A 17845-nucleotide genomic window follows, 5' to 3' on the forward strand; every position below is an offset into this window, starting at 1 on the left:
TATTTTTTATTTTTTTACGGAGGAAAGATTTAATATATTGTTATTGCCTATGATTTGTAAGGATTGGGTACCTCTTATATCCTCTATCTTCTTTCTTATTAATATAAGTATTTTTTTTTTGTTGTCCAAAAAAAAGCCATGAAACTATATGCGTCTTGTCTGTCTTACTCTTACCATATCGAAAATAATAAAATTATGAGTAAAAATTCATTAAATAAAGTATTATACATACAATTTTTTAAAATAAATTTTACCTAATAATAAAAGAATTAATTATCTATACATTGTTGGTGTAAAAAAATTTTACACTGATAATCAATTATATTTTTTGATTATGCCATGTCACTGTTAAAAGTAAATGTGTTTACAATGATATGACACAATTAAAAGATATAATTGGTTGTCAGTGTAAAATTTTTTACACTAGTAATATATAAGTGATTAACTGATAATAAAAAGTGTGCTTAAAATATTAAGTTAGATAGTACTACGTTATTAACATGTTTTCTCTGGCTAAAAGTCATTCAAACCGTAATACTTCTTCCTATTGGTTGGTTACTACATTGATACTTTTACCAGGTTGCTTAGCAAAATTCTTTCACCAAACAGTTAGCTCACTCTGAGAACGAACAAACACACCGTTACTTTATCTCTCTCTCTCCCTTTTTTTTTTTTTTTTTCAGGTAAAGAAACAAACATTATTAATTAGATAAAAGAAACACACCCTTATAATGATGGTTTTCTTTCAGAGATGCGTATGACCCTTCAACATATAACTTTGCATAAGTAATTAAGATCGCGTGAATTTATATTTTTAGCAACAATGCTGCCTCTATATCGATCTTCTAGTTAAATCAATAAAATAACTACTTAGATTTCACAATTTCTTGTTATTTATAATGGCTATAATTTTGAAAAATATTTTTTAATAATGCCAATAAATACACAATATTATAGTCAGTACGTATTTCCTTTATGCATGCTTGAATATAGTTTATATTTGTTTATGTTAAGTTTAAGATATATCTATAAAAAAAATTAAAAGTAATAATAATATATGAACCTTTTTATTTCTGTAACTTGTTTTTGAAACAAAACAAAAATATTTGATAAAAATAAAAATAAAAACAAAATATGAAACTGATTTTAATTTTTTGTACTACACATATTTATTTATACATCAATGATTTTGGATGATGTTTATGGCCGGCTTGATTAATGTAGACTGTCCTGTGTCCACTGAAGTTGTGATTAATTTGTACAATAAAAAATATGATTGGGTCAACAGCACATGAACTTCCTCATTATTAAGCTAGTTTAGTGGCATTCCCTTAATAGCCAATCATGTAATAGAATGGCAACTACACAGCTCGAATTATATATTAATCAATGGAAGATATAATCTCGCTTCACAAGTCGTAATTAAGGATTGTGTTCATCCATATATAAAAATCCTACACTTGGAAGTGATTGGTTGTTAACTAATATATGAGGTTAAAATTAGTTAAATTAAGCTGTATATATTATATACTGCTTGAAGTAATAAACCAGTTGAAGAAGGAAAAGCTAATAAAAGTAGAGGAAAAAAAAAGGATGGTGAAAGTTTGGAAATTGTGTGTGGTTCCAGGCTTGCAAACCAATCCTCCAGAAAGGAATCGTTGCCAAAAAGTAATGGGTTTGCTTCAAAGCCAACCGAATCTCACTCGTTTCCTCGCCTCCTCATGCTTAACATTGCATCTTTCTCTCTCTCTCTCTCTCTACACTTCACATCTATAATATAACACTTCCAAGTTTGGAAACGCAACTCTGGCAAAGCCAAAACACGTTACTCTTAGGGTTACCTCAACTTGAAACCATTGTTATAATTAACTTCCACTCTCTTCATTGCTTCTTCCATTCTATCTCTCCCTCTCATAACAACATTAACCTTTGTTATCGTCTTGTCTTGGAAAAAAAACATGCATCAGGAGCAAGAGGATATGAGGAACTACGAAGCATGTAAGGAGGATTACATGCAAATCATGAAGGGCAAGCGCACGAAGCGTCAAAGGCTTCCATCACCACTTAGGTTAACCATGTCAACAACATGTTCAAGCGCAGGAAGAAGCAGCACCGACAACTCCATAGGATTTGATCATCTCCCTACAACCTCAAGGAACGAGGAGGAGGACATGGCCAATTGTTTGATTCTCTTAGCTCAGGGCCACAACGCCCCAAAACCCTCACGCAAGTCACCACCACACGTGGCAGCACCTGGTGATCACAATAACAATGAAGGGCTATATCTTTATGAGTGCAAAACCTGTAACCGATGCTTCCCTTCATTTCAAGCCCTTGGTGGCCACAGAGCCAGCCACAAGAAATCTAAGACAAGCACAGAAGAAAAGCAAGGAGTGATTACCACTTTTGGGAATGAAGTGGATCATCATAAGCACCATGGTGATTGTGACCATCCCACAAGCACCAACCTCACCTTGCAATTATCAACGGCTTTGTATAATAATAACAGCAGCACTAGGACTATTGTTAATGCTAAATCCAAAGTTCATGAGTGTTCCATATGTGGGGCAGAATTCACATCAGGGCAAGCCTTGGGGGGACACATGAGAAGGCATAGAAATCTTCTGAGCACGCCCACAACAGTATCTACAATTAGGGCAAATGGTGGTGATGGGAGTCCTGAGGTTAAACACAAAGATGTTTTGGACTTGGACCTTAATCTTCCGGCACCTGAGGATGATCACAGAGAATCCAAGCCGTTTCCTTTTCAGTCCAAAGGAAAAGTCATTGCCTTCTCAGCTACTTCTTTGGTGGATTGCCATTACTAAAGTTGAAGTCTGTCCTTTTTTTTTTTCTTTCTGTAAATTAGCCTCACTCAGAATCCACCTGTCTTTAGTATTGACCTATTCTTTATTGTTATTCCTTGTATACAATTGTTGATTCTTTCCATTCATTCTATGGTATACAATTCAATTTGAATTTATATTCATTTAGAACTTTTCAGTATATATATATATATATATATCACAAGTTTTTTTTTCATTTCTTTTATTTTAATATCATTATACTTATTAATTTGTTTTTATATAGTTCATTGGTCCTTTTTCTAAGTCAGTTAAACCGCTTTCATGCACGTGAGAAAATTAAGAGAGAATAGGGGAAATATTAAAGCAAAGGAGAAGAAAAGTGCAGGTATGAATGATAAGTTCCATCAAACCGAAAAGCAGAAAAAAAAAAAAAAAAAAAAAACAAGCAAAGTCATTGCCTGACTGACAGACCTTGAAGTTGAGTTATATCAATATGCAGTAATTAAATTAAGCCGTTTCACTCAAATCTTGACTTAATTATCCCCGCTGTTTATCGCTGTGAGATGAGTCCAGCTTGCAAATAGTTGCTTCTGTATTTACCGTTAGTTAATTAATTAAGTAAATGTTACTCTTTATTTTGTGGTTACATTCTCCGCGATCAATGCTTCAATAAATGTTACTCTTTATTTGATTTGATTTGATTTATTTTATAAATCCCACATTCTTTTTAATTTTTATTTAAATGAAAATAATAAAAATGTTTTTTTTTATTGATAATCATAAGAACAATTAGAGATTAAAAATTTAAACCATAATATCATAATATAATTTTGATAGATAAAAAAGAACTATAATAACAGTTTTTATATTATATTATCCACATCAGATTGTTTCCATGATAAAAATACAAGAATCAATTATTATATCTAAAAACGCAATTAAAAACACTCATCGGATCAATGACTTAATTTGAATAGATAGGTGCGTGCGTGCACTAAATTTGAAACCCTCCCATAACAACAACCTTCTCTAACATAATGGGAAAATAAGAAGCGAGTCACCCATCAACGTTTGCTAAAACAAAATAAATCTGCATTTTGCCAAAAAAAAAAAAAGTCTCATTCTCTCTCACTAGGGCTTAAAACTTGTGAAAGTATGATCTTGGAGCGCCTATATAACAACACGATCTTATCATCTCAGCTTTGTTTTCTTCTTCTTTTCTCTCTTAATTTCTTTTGTTAGGGTATGAAAATCGTAACCTAAACTCTGTATAATTTGTAGATATTATTTCAATCCAAGTTCATTTGGCTTAAATTAATTGCTTGCTTCTGTTCTCATTGCTTTAACGAAATGAACTAGAAAATTGGAAAAATGAATTAGAAATTTTAATGAGGTTAATTAGGCAACATTGCTAGTGATACTCTAGGAATAGGATTTATTTGTTATGAGATCTTGACAGATTAATTTTTTATCCTAATGCATGCTATAATTAAGTATTGCTAAGAAAATAGGTTTTCTGGTTAGAAAAACTGTTGATATAATTCCATTTAACTTTGTAAGATTTGTTTTCAAATATTTTTAGAACTTAGATTGGACAGAATACTATTGATCTTCAATTTCAATTTTAGAACTTGGATTGGATAGAATCTTGATTAGTTATGCGACAATTGGGAGGACTTACACCTAATATGTGCGTTATAAAATTCTTTGTTTTGCTCACTTGTTTTAGTTTCATTCGTGTAATCCAATTGCATTGATTTTGCTCAGTTTTAACAATTGTAACCAAATAATTGTTTTTTAGGTTGAATTCAAATAGTGTTAATTTATAAAAAAAATTATATTTTACAAATCTCTTAAGATAACACTTGTGCAGTTTAGTGCATTTAATTTGTCGAGTCTGCATCGATAAGTTAATTAACAAAATATTTGGTATCAAAGTTGACATGGATGAGAGCGAAATGGTATTGACCAAAATTTGTTAAGAAACATATCTTGTTATCTTCTAAATCTCCACTGATTTTATTTTTGTTGGTGTGGATTTTGCGTATACTCAATTGTGACTTGTGAGAATGTTGGACAACAACCAATGAATGATTTCCTTAAGACTATTTGTCTAGACAGATCTAGCCAGAGGCTCAATTCAACTACCTGGAAGGTACTAAGAATTCATCATGATTCATGTGTTCCCCCTCGGCCTCACATTATGAAATATAGTGTTGTATACAGTTTTCAAGTGCAAACTAGTAATTTTCTACTGATCTTGTAATTTTTCCCAAAAAAATTGTGGAAGAAACTTATCCAAGTATCTAAACAATTGATGTAGTTGGACATATGTTAAGGAGAAAAATTAAAGTTTCATTTTGTCTATTCAAACTAATTATGGGTATGTTATCATATTGAGTTATGTGATATTGCACGATCTCACTGATGTGGATGTACAACAAAATATTTCAATAGAAAGGTAATTTGGGACACACTCAATTCATGGGGAGGTATTTGCCATCTCGCGTTTATTTAAGTTAAATTGTATATTTAGTCTTCCATTTTAATTCATAATTTAGGTCTCTATAATTTTAATTAAACAATTTTAATCTCAATTTTGATTCATCTGTCTAATATATGACATATTTGAAAAAATCTTTCTAAAAACATTTCTATGAGAGAAAAAAGTAGGAAAATAAAATATAAAATGAGTTTCCCTATAAAATCTATTTGAATATAAATTTAAAAATATTTTTGAGAATTTTTCTACTAAAAATAACTCTTTATCTTCAATAGAGAAATTATATAAAAAAAAATATTTCTAACTTGTATCTAAAGAGACTCATAATCTAAAATTAACTTGTGCATAAACTAATTTGTAAAAAATTTCTCTTATTAACTTCTCCTTAGAAATGAGAGTTCATGCATAAACTATTTTTAGTTTATGAAAAAACTTATTTCAATTTTTCTTACTTACATGTCACATGCATGCTATGAAGCAACAATATGACATACCACAAAGGTCTCACTTTACACGAGTAATTTTTCTGAATTTAAACAGGAAACTTTTGCATATTTGATTGTTGTACCAATACTGCAGATTTTTTTTTTAAGATAATGATTGGGTAGTTAAAAATAAAGAAACTAAATTTACGGATTAAGAATTAAAAGAAACCAAAAAGTGTAATAGATTTCTATTTATACAGGAAAAAAGAAACCAAAAAGTGTAATAGATTTCTATTTATACAGGAAAAATCTGCGTACAAATTTGTAATGATATTTGTACATGTTCTCAAACCAGTACTGATAGCATAGCAGACTACATTATGAACTCAAAAAGATAAATCAGTAAGTGGGGCAGCATTGTATTCTTTGACAAAGACATTTATATAGTTTATAGAAGTTTGTGATTACATGATTGCACAAGTAATCATTACTCGGTTTACAAGTACATGTATCATGTATGTGCTGTACATTTACGGTCATGTCCTACCTTGCAATGCCAATCACAGGTCATATTGTGTAGAATCTCAATTTGTACTTTGAAGTTAAAATAAATAAATAAATTCTAGCAAACTTTACTTTCATTTGGTCTTTCAACGGGTTAACCAAATTGTTAGATTAATTAGGTGTAGTGTGCGTAACAGAATTGCATGAAACTGCAGTTGTTCTGTCGTAGTAACAATACTTGGAACTTGGGAGCAACACATCAATGAAAGAGTCATTCAGAGGCAAACAAATTTACACAAGCTAATACACGCCATTGTTGCCAATTTCCCCATTAATACAAGTAACTATGCAACCAAAAGACAATGGCAGTAGTAAGAAACTATGGAAGAAGCTTACATATACAAGATTTGTCCAAGATGTGCTAGTTAAGACTCAATGTTCACACCACGATGTAACATTTTAAGAGCAACAACCACTATTTTGGGATGCTTGGGGTTCTTGTTTCTGCTTTAAGACATTCCTTTTAACTGCTGTTGATCCTTCTTCCAGAAGACTAGGAGCTTCCATTATCTATGAAATGGTACAATATTAGTCATGATAGGAAAAAACAAACACAGCAAACAATCTACAATAGAATTTTATATTTTTTTCTAGCTAAAACACATACATTTCACACAAACGTTTCAATAAAAATATTATATTTAAATGTTTAAGCTTAGGTTAATTCATGACCCTACTGTCAGTTAATTGAAAAGTTGTCTTATGCACAAGACAAACAGCATTGAAGCATACTTCCAAATCTGTACCTTTAGAGCAAGTTCCTCAAAGCACTGCTCCACATTTTCCCGAGTTTTAGCACTGCATTCTAGAAGAAAACACCCCAATTCTTTGGCAAGGGCTAAACCCTCTTCTCTGCTCACAGCCCTTTCAGTATCCTATACATACAGAAATTAACCATTGCAGAAATTAATGAACTGAATAAATTAAGGGGACAATGCCCCTCAGTCATGTGAAAATCTCAAGTGAGAGGATTCATTCCTAGGAATCCTATAAAGTTGCCGGTCTATATCTTATTTTTGATAAATTTAAGCATGTTATAATCTTAACCTATGCTATATGCATTTTGCAAATGACATTAATGCAAGACAACGTCATAGAATTAGTTCATCTATCTCCACCAGATTCTTCAACAGCTTCAGAGTGTTCACTAAAATGTTAATCGCTGACTTAATTAGGTTGCTTTTTTTTTTTTACAATATGGAAGGTTCCAGATGACAGTGCTTGCATGTAATAAGCCAGATATTCATAATTCACTGAATTGGCATTGAGTGCAACAACAAATGGAACACAAGTATGAAGTGAAAGTGATGAGGATCTATCTTCATTGTCTTAATGCAGATAAGATTAGAATCACTAGTTTCAACTATTTGAATAAGGAACATTTATTTCATGACAATTACAAATTCATTCCCTTTGATCATATCTATTCGGACTCGGTACTGAAGCATAAAACTTACTCTATCAACTTTATTTCCAACTAGCATCTTCACGCAATCCTGATTAGTTGAATAGAGTTCCACTTCCTTAGACCACACTTCTGATAAGTTTGTAAAGGTTTCTCTCCTTGTGACATCATAAACTAGAAGTAAAGAAAACGAAGGACTCTATAAATAGAAATGATCAAATTTAAAGGATATTAACTAGCAAAAATTTGAACATATACTTTATCCACTTTAAGTATACTACAAAATTTATTGTTTGATGATCAGAAGGCCACCTTAAGCCCCAAGAAAATACACTCACGAAATTCTTCATACCTTAGAAGGGACATGAATGACAATGGCAAGAACCATGTTACTACCAAAAAGATAAAGCAATTGGAGATGTCCTTGAGAATGAGAAGGGTGTTGCTTCCCCAATTTGCAAATGTAAAACCTAACTAATAATTGATAAAAAAAAATGCAGAATTTTTTTTACTATAAACATTAACCCAAAACATCAAAAGCATACCCTGAAACCCAGGTTTGTAATAAATGTTATAATTCCTTGTAATTTCTTAACAGCAGTCCATCTTTACTCTTGAATAACAAATATCAAGAGTATTGATGAATGTATAATGTTGAAACAGAGTTCAAAATTAGTTGCAAACACAAATTTCTCCATAAAGAAATTCTAGAGAATTCTCTGATGTGGCTGGATAAAATAATCCTACATTCTTATGCACATAAATAAATTTAGCATACCGAGAATGATTCCTTGTGCCTTTCTATAGTAAGAGCTGGTTACAGTCCTGAACCTTTCCTGCCCAGCTGCAATACATGTAATGTTATTTTTTAAGTCAATATACCCAAATTAGTCATTTTGGTCCATAAATAACCAAAACACTATATGACAGACATTTCCTTCTATCTGTTAGAATCACATGCTGCAGGGATTGAACAAAAGGTCTAATTTGAAGGACTCTGTATTACCAGTATCCCAGATCGTTAATTTCAACCTCTTGCCACCTACTGTGAGCGTTTTGATCTTAAAATCAACACCTACATATCATAGAAACGACATTGGATCATATCAAAACTCAAGTCAGATAAACAGAATGGCCAAGGCAAGAGGAACACAAATTCAATTGCTTGTCAATTCCAGTGGCATATGAACCAAAACAATAGAGCAGTTAAATCCTCCACTAGCATTAGGCAGAGTCAATAACCGAAGACCAACAGATTCAAACTAAAAGTCATTTTTTAAAAAATCACAAATTTAACACTCTAAACATCAACAGTGTCACTGTAAACAATAGATCGACAAGCACGAGGCACAATGTACAAGAAAGAAGCGTGACACCAAAATCCGAAGCATGCAAAGGTTGAAGAATGAAGACAGAAATAACATAAGAAAAAAGGGTTAAATGTAGTGGATGAAATACCGATGGTGGGGGAAAGATCTTCCACAGAACTTGAAATGAAGCTGACAAGTAAGCTACTTTTTCCCACACCGGAATCTCCGATCAACAAGATCTTGAAAGAGAGATCATAGCCACTGCCCTGACCTGAGGATGAACTCATTCTCTCTTCCTCTGATGAATGTGTTACGTGTGCGTGGAAAAGTACAGTGAAAGAAACGTATGCAAAAAGTGGTGGAGAGACAGAGAGAGAGAGAAGGTTGGAGGGATGAACTAGGCAACTAGACAACGCTATGCTGTAAGGAAGTTTAATGGGGCAAGATCTTTCATTTATTTTATGTGCTGTGTGTAAAGACCAAAGAGCAGAGAGAGAGAGAGAGAGAGAGAGTAAAAAAGAAGATAATAGAAAAGAAAAAGAAAACGGCCACCCTATAGCTTAGTTCAGTTGAGGCACATACACATGACCACCTATCCTAAGATCACACCCCACACCAACGTATTTATTCTTTTCTTATCTGTGTTCTGAATTCTGATACGTGTAGTGTGGTGTGTTATGTGTATTGAGTTCCCAACTCCATGCCCCACGTGCGAGGTACTGATTGGTGAGGTTTACTCTCAAAGCAATGATGCTTTTCAAAATTCAAAGCACTGGTCTGGTTTCTATTACACCTTCAAACAAGATGCTTTTTCTCTCACCTTATCGTTACTCTACCTAGTTTCCTCTCATATTAAACGGTTAAACCTTCAATCAAGGTGGTTAAACAGCATAAACCAATGAACGGAATTAATCTTAACAATGGAAATAGTTTATTTTAATAGAGTAAATCAAAGTTTAAATTTTTGTTGGAAGAAATTTTTTGTCTACTAAGACGATTAAAGACTAATTTTTACCGATAAAATATGATTCAGGTGATTTTGTTAGGAAAACAATCTTTTTTTAGGGATTTTAGGTTTTTTGGGTGGTTATGTTCATGAGAAGGAAAGATTTTAGGCAAAATATTTGAGAGTTTAAGGTCTATATCATTTTTATTCCTTTACTGTGAAAGTCAATTGCAAATTGTCATGGGTATTCAAAGAAAGCATGATAATTACAAGAAAAATATAGTGATTTGAAAGAGAGGAAGGTCAACTAAATTTAACTATTGTACTTTACTATGAAGGCTTTTATCATAAAGTTATAGAGATATACAAAAAATAATTAGTGTAAAAATAAGATTTTATAAAGTATTTTTTATGTTATAACATAAAAAGGGATGCAATTACATACTTGTAAATATATCTAAATATTTTAAGATGAATAACTTACATATCATAAAATGTTCTTTTTATAACAGGTAAGTCAACACTTGTCATAAAATGTATTGGTTAGCCTTTGATTTTAACTTTTGTATGACGAGTATTGACTTATCCATCATATGGAGAAACATTTTATGATGGATAAATCGTCACCTGTCATATAATGTTTTTTATTACTTATTGTTCCATCTTCTTCGTTCAAGCAAGTGAGGCAATTCTGATGACAAGCGTTTGTACATTGTTGAACAATTTTTTGTGACATGAATGATCATTGAAATAATTTTTGGCAAAACCCTTTAATCATTCTAGTATTCTTCTCCTTTTTGTTCTCGTTCTCACAACCATTTATTTGTTCTCATGCTCTCAGGTTCGTTCTCTTCTCTTTTTCATACATTTCGTGTATGGTGTTGGTATTATTTAATATTGTTGGTCCAACAAGGGAGGAAGAGATGCAACAATAGAAAAAGAGCACGACGACAAAATACAACGAGAGAAAAAAAAATAAAACAACAAAATGTGAAGAGATGTGACAAGAGAAAAAAAGCACAACGACGAAACATGAAGAGATATGACAATGAGAAAAAAATAACGATGCATTAGCAAAATACAAAGAGATGCAACAAAAGGGAAAAAAACACAATAAAAAAGCTATTAACCAAAAAAATAAGATTTTTTATGTTGGGTATTTTTATAATGAACATATAAAGTCAAGACCTTCTATGTCAATTATTTTTACCCATCACTAAAAGTGTTGTATACATTTGTGAAAAGTCATTGAAGCTTATCATAAATAAAAACACGAAATCATTCCTTTCAAATTCATCTAAGCAACAATGCAAACATTGATTCCACAAGTGAGGAGTCATCAAACATTATTTTAACAATGATAGAAAATACTATATTGATTCTATGTTCATTAACACTCTTTCAAAAAATCATGAAACGTGATACACATCAACCAATAAAATTCAATGTAATTGATAAATAAATATTTTCATCAAAAAATCATGAAACGTGATACACATCAACCAATAAAATTCAATGTAATTGATAAATAAATATTTTCATTGTTATTATTGTCATCATGAGTTCAATTCTTAGCCATATGTATGAAAAGACTTTGTTAGGAAAAAGAAACACAAAACTCATCTCAATAATCCTTATATCTGGAAATGAATTAATTTTTAACTATTAATTAAGAATATTTTTGAAAAAAAATAACACACTTCCAAACAAAGTTATCTACGAGAAAAAGGATATAAGTAAAAAAATAAAACCATAAACTACAATTTCTTCACTTTTATTTCTATTTTTCTATAATTGATAAATAAATAAAAAAACTTATACAATATTGTATATATAAAATATTTCTTACGATAAAGGATGAACTAGCGGCCAACTAACAGAACTAATTACACAAGAAAAAAAAATAGCAAAACTAATCGGGCTATGTTTGAATAACCTTTACAAAAAGTACTTTTCTGAATTTTAATGCACAAATGAAAAAGGGAAAAGTTTTTCTTTTTTGAGTTCTCTCCACTAAAATCCAAACATACAGTTACTTATTTATCGTAAAACACCATAATTGATTAGACCATCTTCATTCCATTAACTCATGTTTTCACTTTATGAGGTTTTTAATTAAACGGGTCTCACTATTATATATTATTTATTTTTATTTTTTTAGGTTAAATTACTTATTTGATTGATTTATTTATTTAGTTTAATTTAATATCTTATTATTAAAAGGTTTAATTTAATCTCATAATTTTAGAAACGATATAATATTGTTCATTTCATCCAATTCAAACTTTAAGTTGTTAATTTTTTTTATACATGTGCTATAATATAAAATGATACATGTCACCACATGTAGGAGGTAATATCGTTAATCTAAATTAAATGAAAAAATGTATCATTTTTAAAATTAAGAAACTAAATTTTAAATTATATTAAATAAATAAAGGGACTCAATAAGTAATTTAATCTATTTTTTCTACAATTTAAAGAATTCACTTCTTGGACCAAGTAACTCTACAAATCTCAATAATACTGTGTTTAATCATAAAGAAAAGAAATTAATAAAAAATAGAATAAAGAGGAATATGTGAATTGAAATAGATTAAAAAATACAATGAAATATGTTTGATTTAAGAGAAATAGAAGAAGAAAATAATATTAAAAATTGTTTGGTTTAGATGGAATGAGAAGAAAGAAATTAAAATTAAAATAAATTTACTATTATAACTCTACTTTAATGAAGCTCAACTTATGAGAAATAAACATATTATATATATATGATCGATTAAACTTAAGTCATAATCAATTAAATGCTTTTTGTTAACCCACAATCAATTATGTAATTTCATAATTGATTACGATGAATATAAGCAAGTCAAATACAAATGAGTTGGATCATCACTTTTTATTTTTCACCCTCACCTCACCATTTCATTCATACCAAACAACTAACATTATTTCTCTTATACTCAACAATAACTTGGGATTCTTATGTAAACACCTTTTATTTCATGAGTGCGTGACAATAACTTATTTCAATAGACACCAATGCTTAATAAATTCAAAGAAAATAAGCATATCCATTGGCCCTAGCATTCCGCCATCTACCATTATCTTCTTTCTTTCTCCTTTTTAAAATGGGCACGCTCGTCCCATCTGTCAAATCTGCTAACCCCATATATTTATATATATAATTTAGATTCACATACACTTATCTAGGTGTAATAGTGTGTGTTTTTGCACCAACTAACAAATTGTTGTTGCTTTTAATGTAATGTGATTTTGGATTTCTTACACTCATAATTATGCGTGAGCACAAACATGTTATAACATGTGACTAGTAGGGAGGGAACAATCATAAATCTTTGCCATCTTTTATTTTTTATTTCGTGAATAACTTGACCTCACCTGAACTAGAAAATTCGAATTAAATTGAGATTAACACGTTAGATTAGCTTTAAAATATCGAAGTAATCAAGCTGAATATTAGGTTTGGAAAATTTACACTTCCCCACTATACTATATATTAAAAATACCTAAAGTTTAATAATCCCCAAATCTTTGATTTTATTTATTCAATTAATTATTTTTACATCTATTTTTTAGACAAAAAAAATTCTTTAAATTTTTATCATTATTAATTTTCTTTTTATGTTTTTTTTTTATTTTTTTATTATTTTATATTTAAAATATTTAATCTAATGATCAAATGCAAACGAATTACAATCAAGTTGGGCCAAGAGTTGAGTTAGCACCCACAAATTAAATAAATCGAATTTAACCATTTCTTTTATCCTTTGATTAAAAGTTACAAGTGTTGAATGACTCATACCAACAATTTTATGTGTACTTAAAAGAATTTAATTATCGGTTAAAGATGTCTTGAAGTGGCCAAAAAGAAAATTAAGAGTGATATAATTGAGTGTTAATAAAAATGAGAATAGAAAGAGGGGATGGTAGAAGGGCATAGATTGTGATAAGTTTAGTTTAGGTAGGGAATTGAGATTTGGGTGTTGTTCAGGTGTGCATTTTTTATTCCCCATGGTGACATGGGTGGAGTGTCGCTATCAAAACGGAGTGGCACCAACAATTCCAATGGCCCATGGCGAAACTTGCATTGTTGACATTGGGTAAGAGGTCCATTCCTTTCATTGCATATTTTAAACTCTCAGAAGACACTTTCTATCCTCACCACCTATTTTCATGGACAAGTGTTTTAACTCAGATTACATTTTGGGAGTACCAAGATAGGCTTTAAAATCAATGGATTATTAAGAGACTTTGTTTCTTATTTTAAAAACATTATACGGATTTTTTAAGAAATAAATATGTTTATAATTCATATACACAACTTTTTGATTTGCATATAAATTTACAAGGTAATTTTTTTCTTTTTTATGATATATCTAATTATAATTGTTACCGGCTCTGATCCTAATTAAAAACAACATATCGAATGTCATAATTATAAGCATAAATTTTTTATTTTTAAAGTTATTTAAAGATGAATTTCTTTATACCTTTAATTTATTCTTAATTCTATTATTTATTTATTTATTTATAACTAATATTAAATATAACAATCACTTAAAATAAAGAGTATTTTTAGAATAAAATTTAAATTTATGATGAATTTAGTTAATAATTATTATTTTAATCACTTTCCTTGATCTTGATATAATCTGTCTTATATTATTTTTAATTATAATTAGAAACAGATATAGTATATATTTGGTAAATTTGTTGATTTTTGTAATGATTATTTTTAAGGGTATGTTTGAAAGAGTTGTGAAAATTAAATTATTTAAATAATTAATTACGTGTATAATTGATTATTGTTATAATCATAATAAATTTTTGTTTAGACAAGGTTTGCTAAAAAAAATGGATTTTGAAATCTTTAATTTTGTTTGGATGCGACAAAAAAAATAGTAAATTAGTTTAAAAGGAGGGAAAAAACATATTTTTTTCAAAAATAAATTGTTTATAAATTTCAGCATTTTCCCAAAACAATCATTTTTTAACAAATAACTTTTTTAAAATTTCTATCAAAACAACTGAAAAGTGAGAAAACTATCCTTCCCAAACACACCCTAAAAGTTATACTTACATGAATTTTAATTAGTTGACATTTGAAAATGTAAAAAAACAAAAAAAAAAAAACACTTATGATGCATACAGTTAAATTAATGAAGTTATATGTAAAAGTGTTAATAATAAATATTGGGTAAATTATGTCTATAAATAAAAAAAAAATACAATTATGGAAGCTCGTGGATAACATACATTGTTTGATACAACCAGGAAACACTCGACAATGCAAATGGACATGTACACTTAAAAAAATTAATTGTTAAAATATTTGTAATTTTACTTGAATTTTTTAGTTTCTATAATTTAAAATAATTTTTTTAAAAAATTTTATATTTGTTTTTTAAATATGTTTTTTAAAGCTTCAATTGTTAATTTCTCTATAACACTTTCTTGCATAAGAACCTCAATCTACCGTGTTCCACCACAAAAGAAAGACAATAATATAAGACTTTTTTTCACTTGTTTCATGAACACTTCGACAAATAGAGAAAGAAACTTTTTGAATGGACTTTTTTTTTTCCTCTCAAATCAATGGTACATTATCGTCCATAAAATTAAATATATTATTATTATTATTATTATGTAGATTTAATAAGTTTATCTCATTCACACGGATGCGTTATTAAAATAAATTAACGTGCAGAGATGTGTTTAAACCAAAAAAATTATTTATTTATTTATTTATTAAGCGATGTGCGATGTTTTAATGGGCGTGTTTATTTTGACGGTGATGGGTATATCTGTATATGTTGCCCAATATTGGTACGCAATTATGGGGTCCAACCTAAATGAGATTATTTTCATTATATATTTATCAAAATGAAGATAAGAGCATGAAATCATCATGTGATTTATATACTGGATCATTGATCTGGCAGCTATTAATGCAACACTAAACAATTACAAGGCCAATTATTTGCCTAAGAGATCGCCATTCGCATGGCCAAAAACACACTTTTACGTATGTTTCTTTATTTTATTATTATTTAAAAAGTTTAAAATAATTTTAATAATTCTTTTTTAAAAAATTATCTCATTTTGTACACTTATTATAAACAATAGAAAAATAATAAGCATATCGGAAGTTACAAAATAAAAATATTAAGGTTTTTTAAGGATGAAATTATTGAGTGATTACTCATCTATTTGTCCCGAGATTTTAAGGTTATGTCCAGATTTTTTTTATACAAGCTTTACGTCGGTCTACATTAATAAAAGGGAAAAAAATGAAAGAGAGAGAATATGTTTCATTATTTAGATTTTTAAAAAAATGAAATCAAATGGGACCTAATATTATAATAAAACCTATTCCATCTCATTCCACAACTTATTCACATTTTTTCCCACTCAATCGAGAGGAGTAAGATGTAATCACTCCTCTATTTATTTATGTAATTAAAATTACCTTAGGTTATATTTTTTCATTTATGCAAGTCATTTTTCATTTTTATTAGTTTCAAATCTTTTATTTTTAGTCTTACCATCAACCAAACTTTGTAACAAAATATTATTATTGTTAATATCATAATGTGACTTGTCAATAAAAAGATGACATCATTATGATCATGTTAGTATAATGTTATTTCACTAAAAAGTATCATATCATCAATGTCACATGTAGCATCATTAAGAAGGTGATTTATAGAGCCTAGCTCAATAATTCTATATAAAATATATTTTATTTAATGGTCCAATTGATGCATTATTATCAAGAATTACTTAAATTTTGTATCAAATATTGTAAAATTGAACTAGATAAATCTTGAATCTTTCACTGAAAATGTTTTAATAGCTTTCACCTTAGACTAAAAAAAATAAATCTTAGTCATCATCTAAATACTAGTTAATTTATCGAAAAGAAACTATACTTAAATTAAATAGACCTCAACATCTTGAAAATTATTATTTTGTTATTTAAACTTATTAAATAATAACGTCTAATCGTTATGATATAATAAAAAATCTTGAATACATTTTAATATTTCTTTAACTAATGATAACATTTTCTTTATATATATATATATATATATATATATATATATATATATATATATATATACTTGTATTTTATCTTCAAAACATATACTTATTCTTGAGAATATATTTATTCACTCCTAACACTTATTAAAAAAAAATTACGGGTATAATCACCAATTCAAAAACTCAAGACTTTGAACAAGTATTTTTTTAATAAATACAAAGATGAAAACCAAATATTTCATATTTATACCTTAAAAAACACGTGTTACATTAAATTTAGTTACAAGGATCAAATAATGTTGTAAAGGAACTTTGAGTTAGGCGGTGGATTTTGAAATATTCCAGTTCAATCAAAACCCAATAATGTTGTTGGACAACCGTATAAGTTGCCCAGCCAAATTAATAGTAGTTGGACAAATTCATATTGGTAAGAGACCATTAGTGCAATAGGAAATACTGGTTTAATTAGCATGCATTTCACTTAACCCCTAAGTTATTGTTCAATAGGTAATGATATCAAGAGCAATTAATGGAGGCGTCCAAATTAACCCCAAGTAGTCGGAAATGTTGGCAAAAAGCTGTAAATGTAGTTCAACAAGAAGCACATTGATGCCCTCAAGATAGTGATGAGACCATATTCTACTATGATAGATGAGGGAGGATATAAATCTGAAGAAGAACAATTGTTAAGTTGTGGGGTACCTCTCTAGCTAATATAGGTGTAGTCACAATTATACCTAGCTGTTTGCCTCAATTGATCAACCTAATTAAATCAAATCATATTCTTGTTAACGGGGGAATTAAATCAAGTCTATCA

General features: G+C 29.2%; 2 protein-coding genes across 2 annotated transcripts; one reads left to right on the forward strand and one right to left on the reverse strand.

The window, feature by feature from the left end:
• Nucleotides 1-1542: 1542 nt before the first annotated feature.
• LOC109798139 (zinc finger protein ZAT5) lies at nt 1543-3016 on the forward strand. Its single transcript, XM_020358372.3, has one exon. It carries the CDS (start codon nt 1959-1961, stop codon nt 2826-2828), a length of 870 nt encoding a protein of 289 aa, XP_020213961.1. The 5' UTR covers nt 1543-1958; the 3' UTR covers nt 2829-3016.
• A 3482-nt stretch (nt 3017-6498) lies between these two features.
• LOC109796840 (ras-related protein RABC2a) lies at nt 6499-9446 on the reverse strand. Its single transcript, XM_020356658.3, has 6 exons — nt 9163-9446; nt 8711-8779; nt 8483-8548; nt 7757-7878; nt 7046-7174; nt 6499-6809 (listed from the first exon to the last, which is right to left on the reverse strand). Exons 1-6 carry the CDS (start codon nt 9299-9301, stop codon nt 6699-6701), a joined length of 636 nt encoding a protein of 211 aa, XP_020212247.1. The 5' UTR covers nt 9302-9446; the 3' UTR covers nt 6499-6698.
• Between the last annotated feature and the right edge of the window lie 8399 nt (nt 9447-17845).

The sequence above is a fragment of the Cajanus cajan genome, chromosome 6, assembly GCF_000230855.2.
Source record: "Cajanus cajan strain Asha chromosome 6, NIPB_CcT2T_4, whole genome shotgun sequence".
In the NCBI taxonomy this organism is placed as follows: domain Eukaryota; kingdom Viridiplantae; phylum Streptophyta; class Magnoliopsida; order Fabales; family Fabaceae; genus Cajanus; species Cajanus cajan.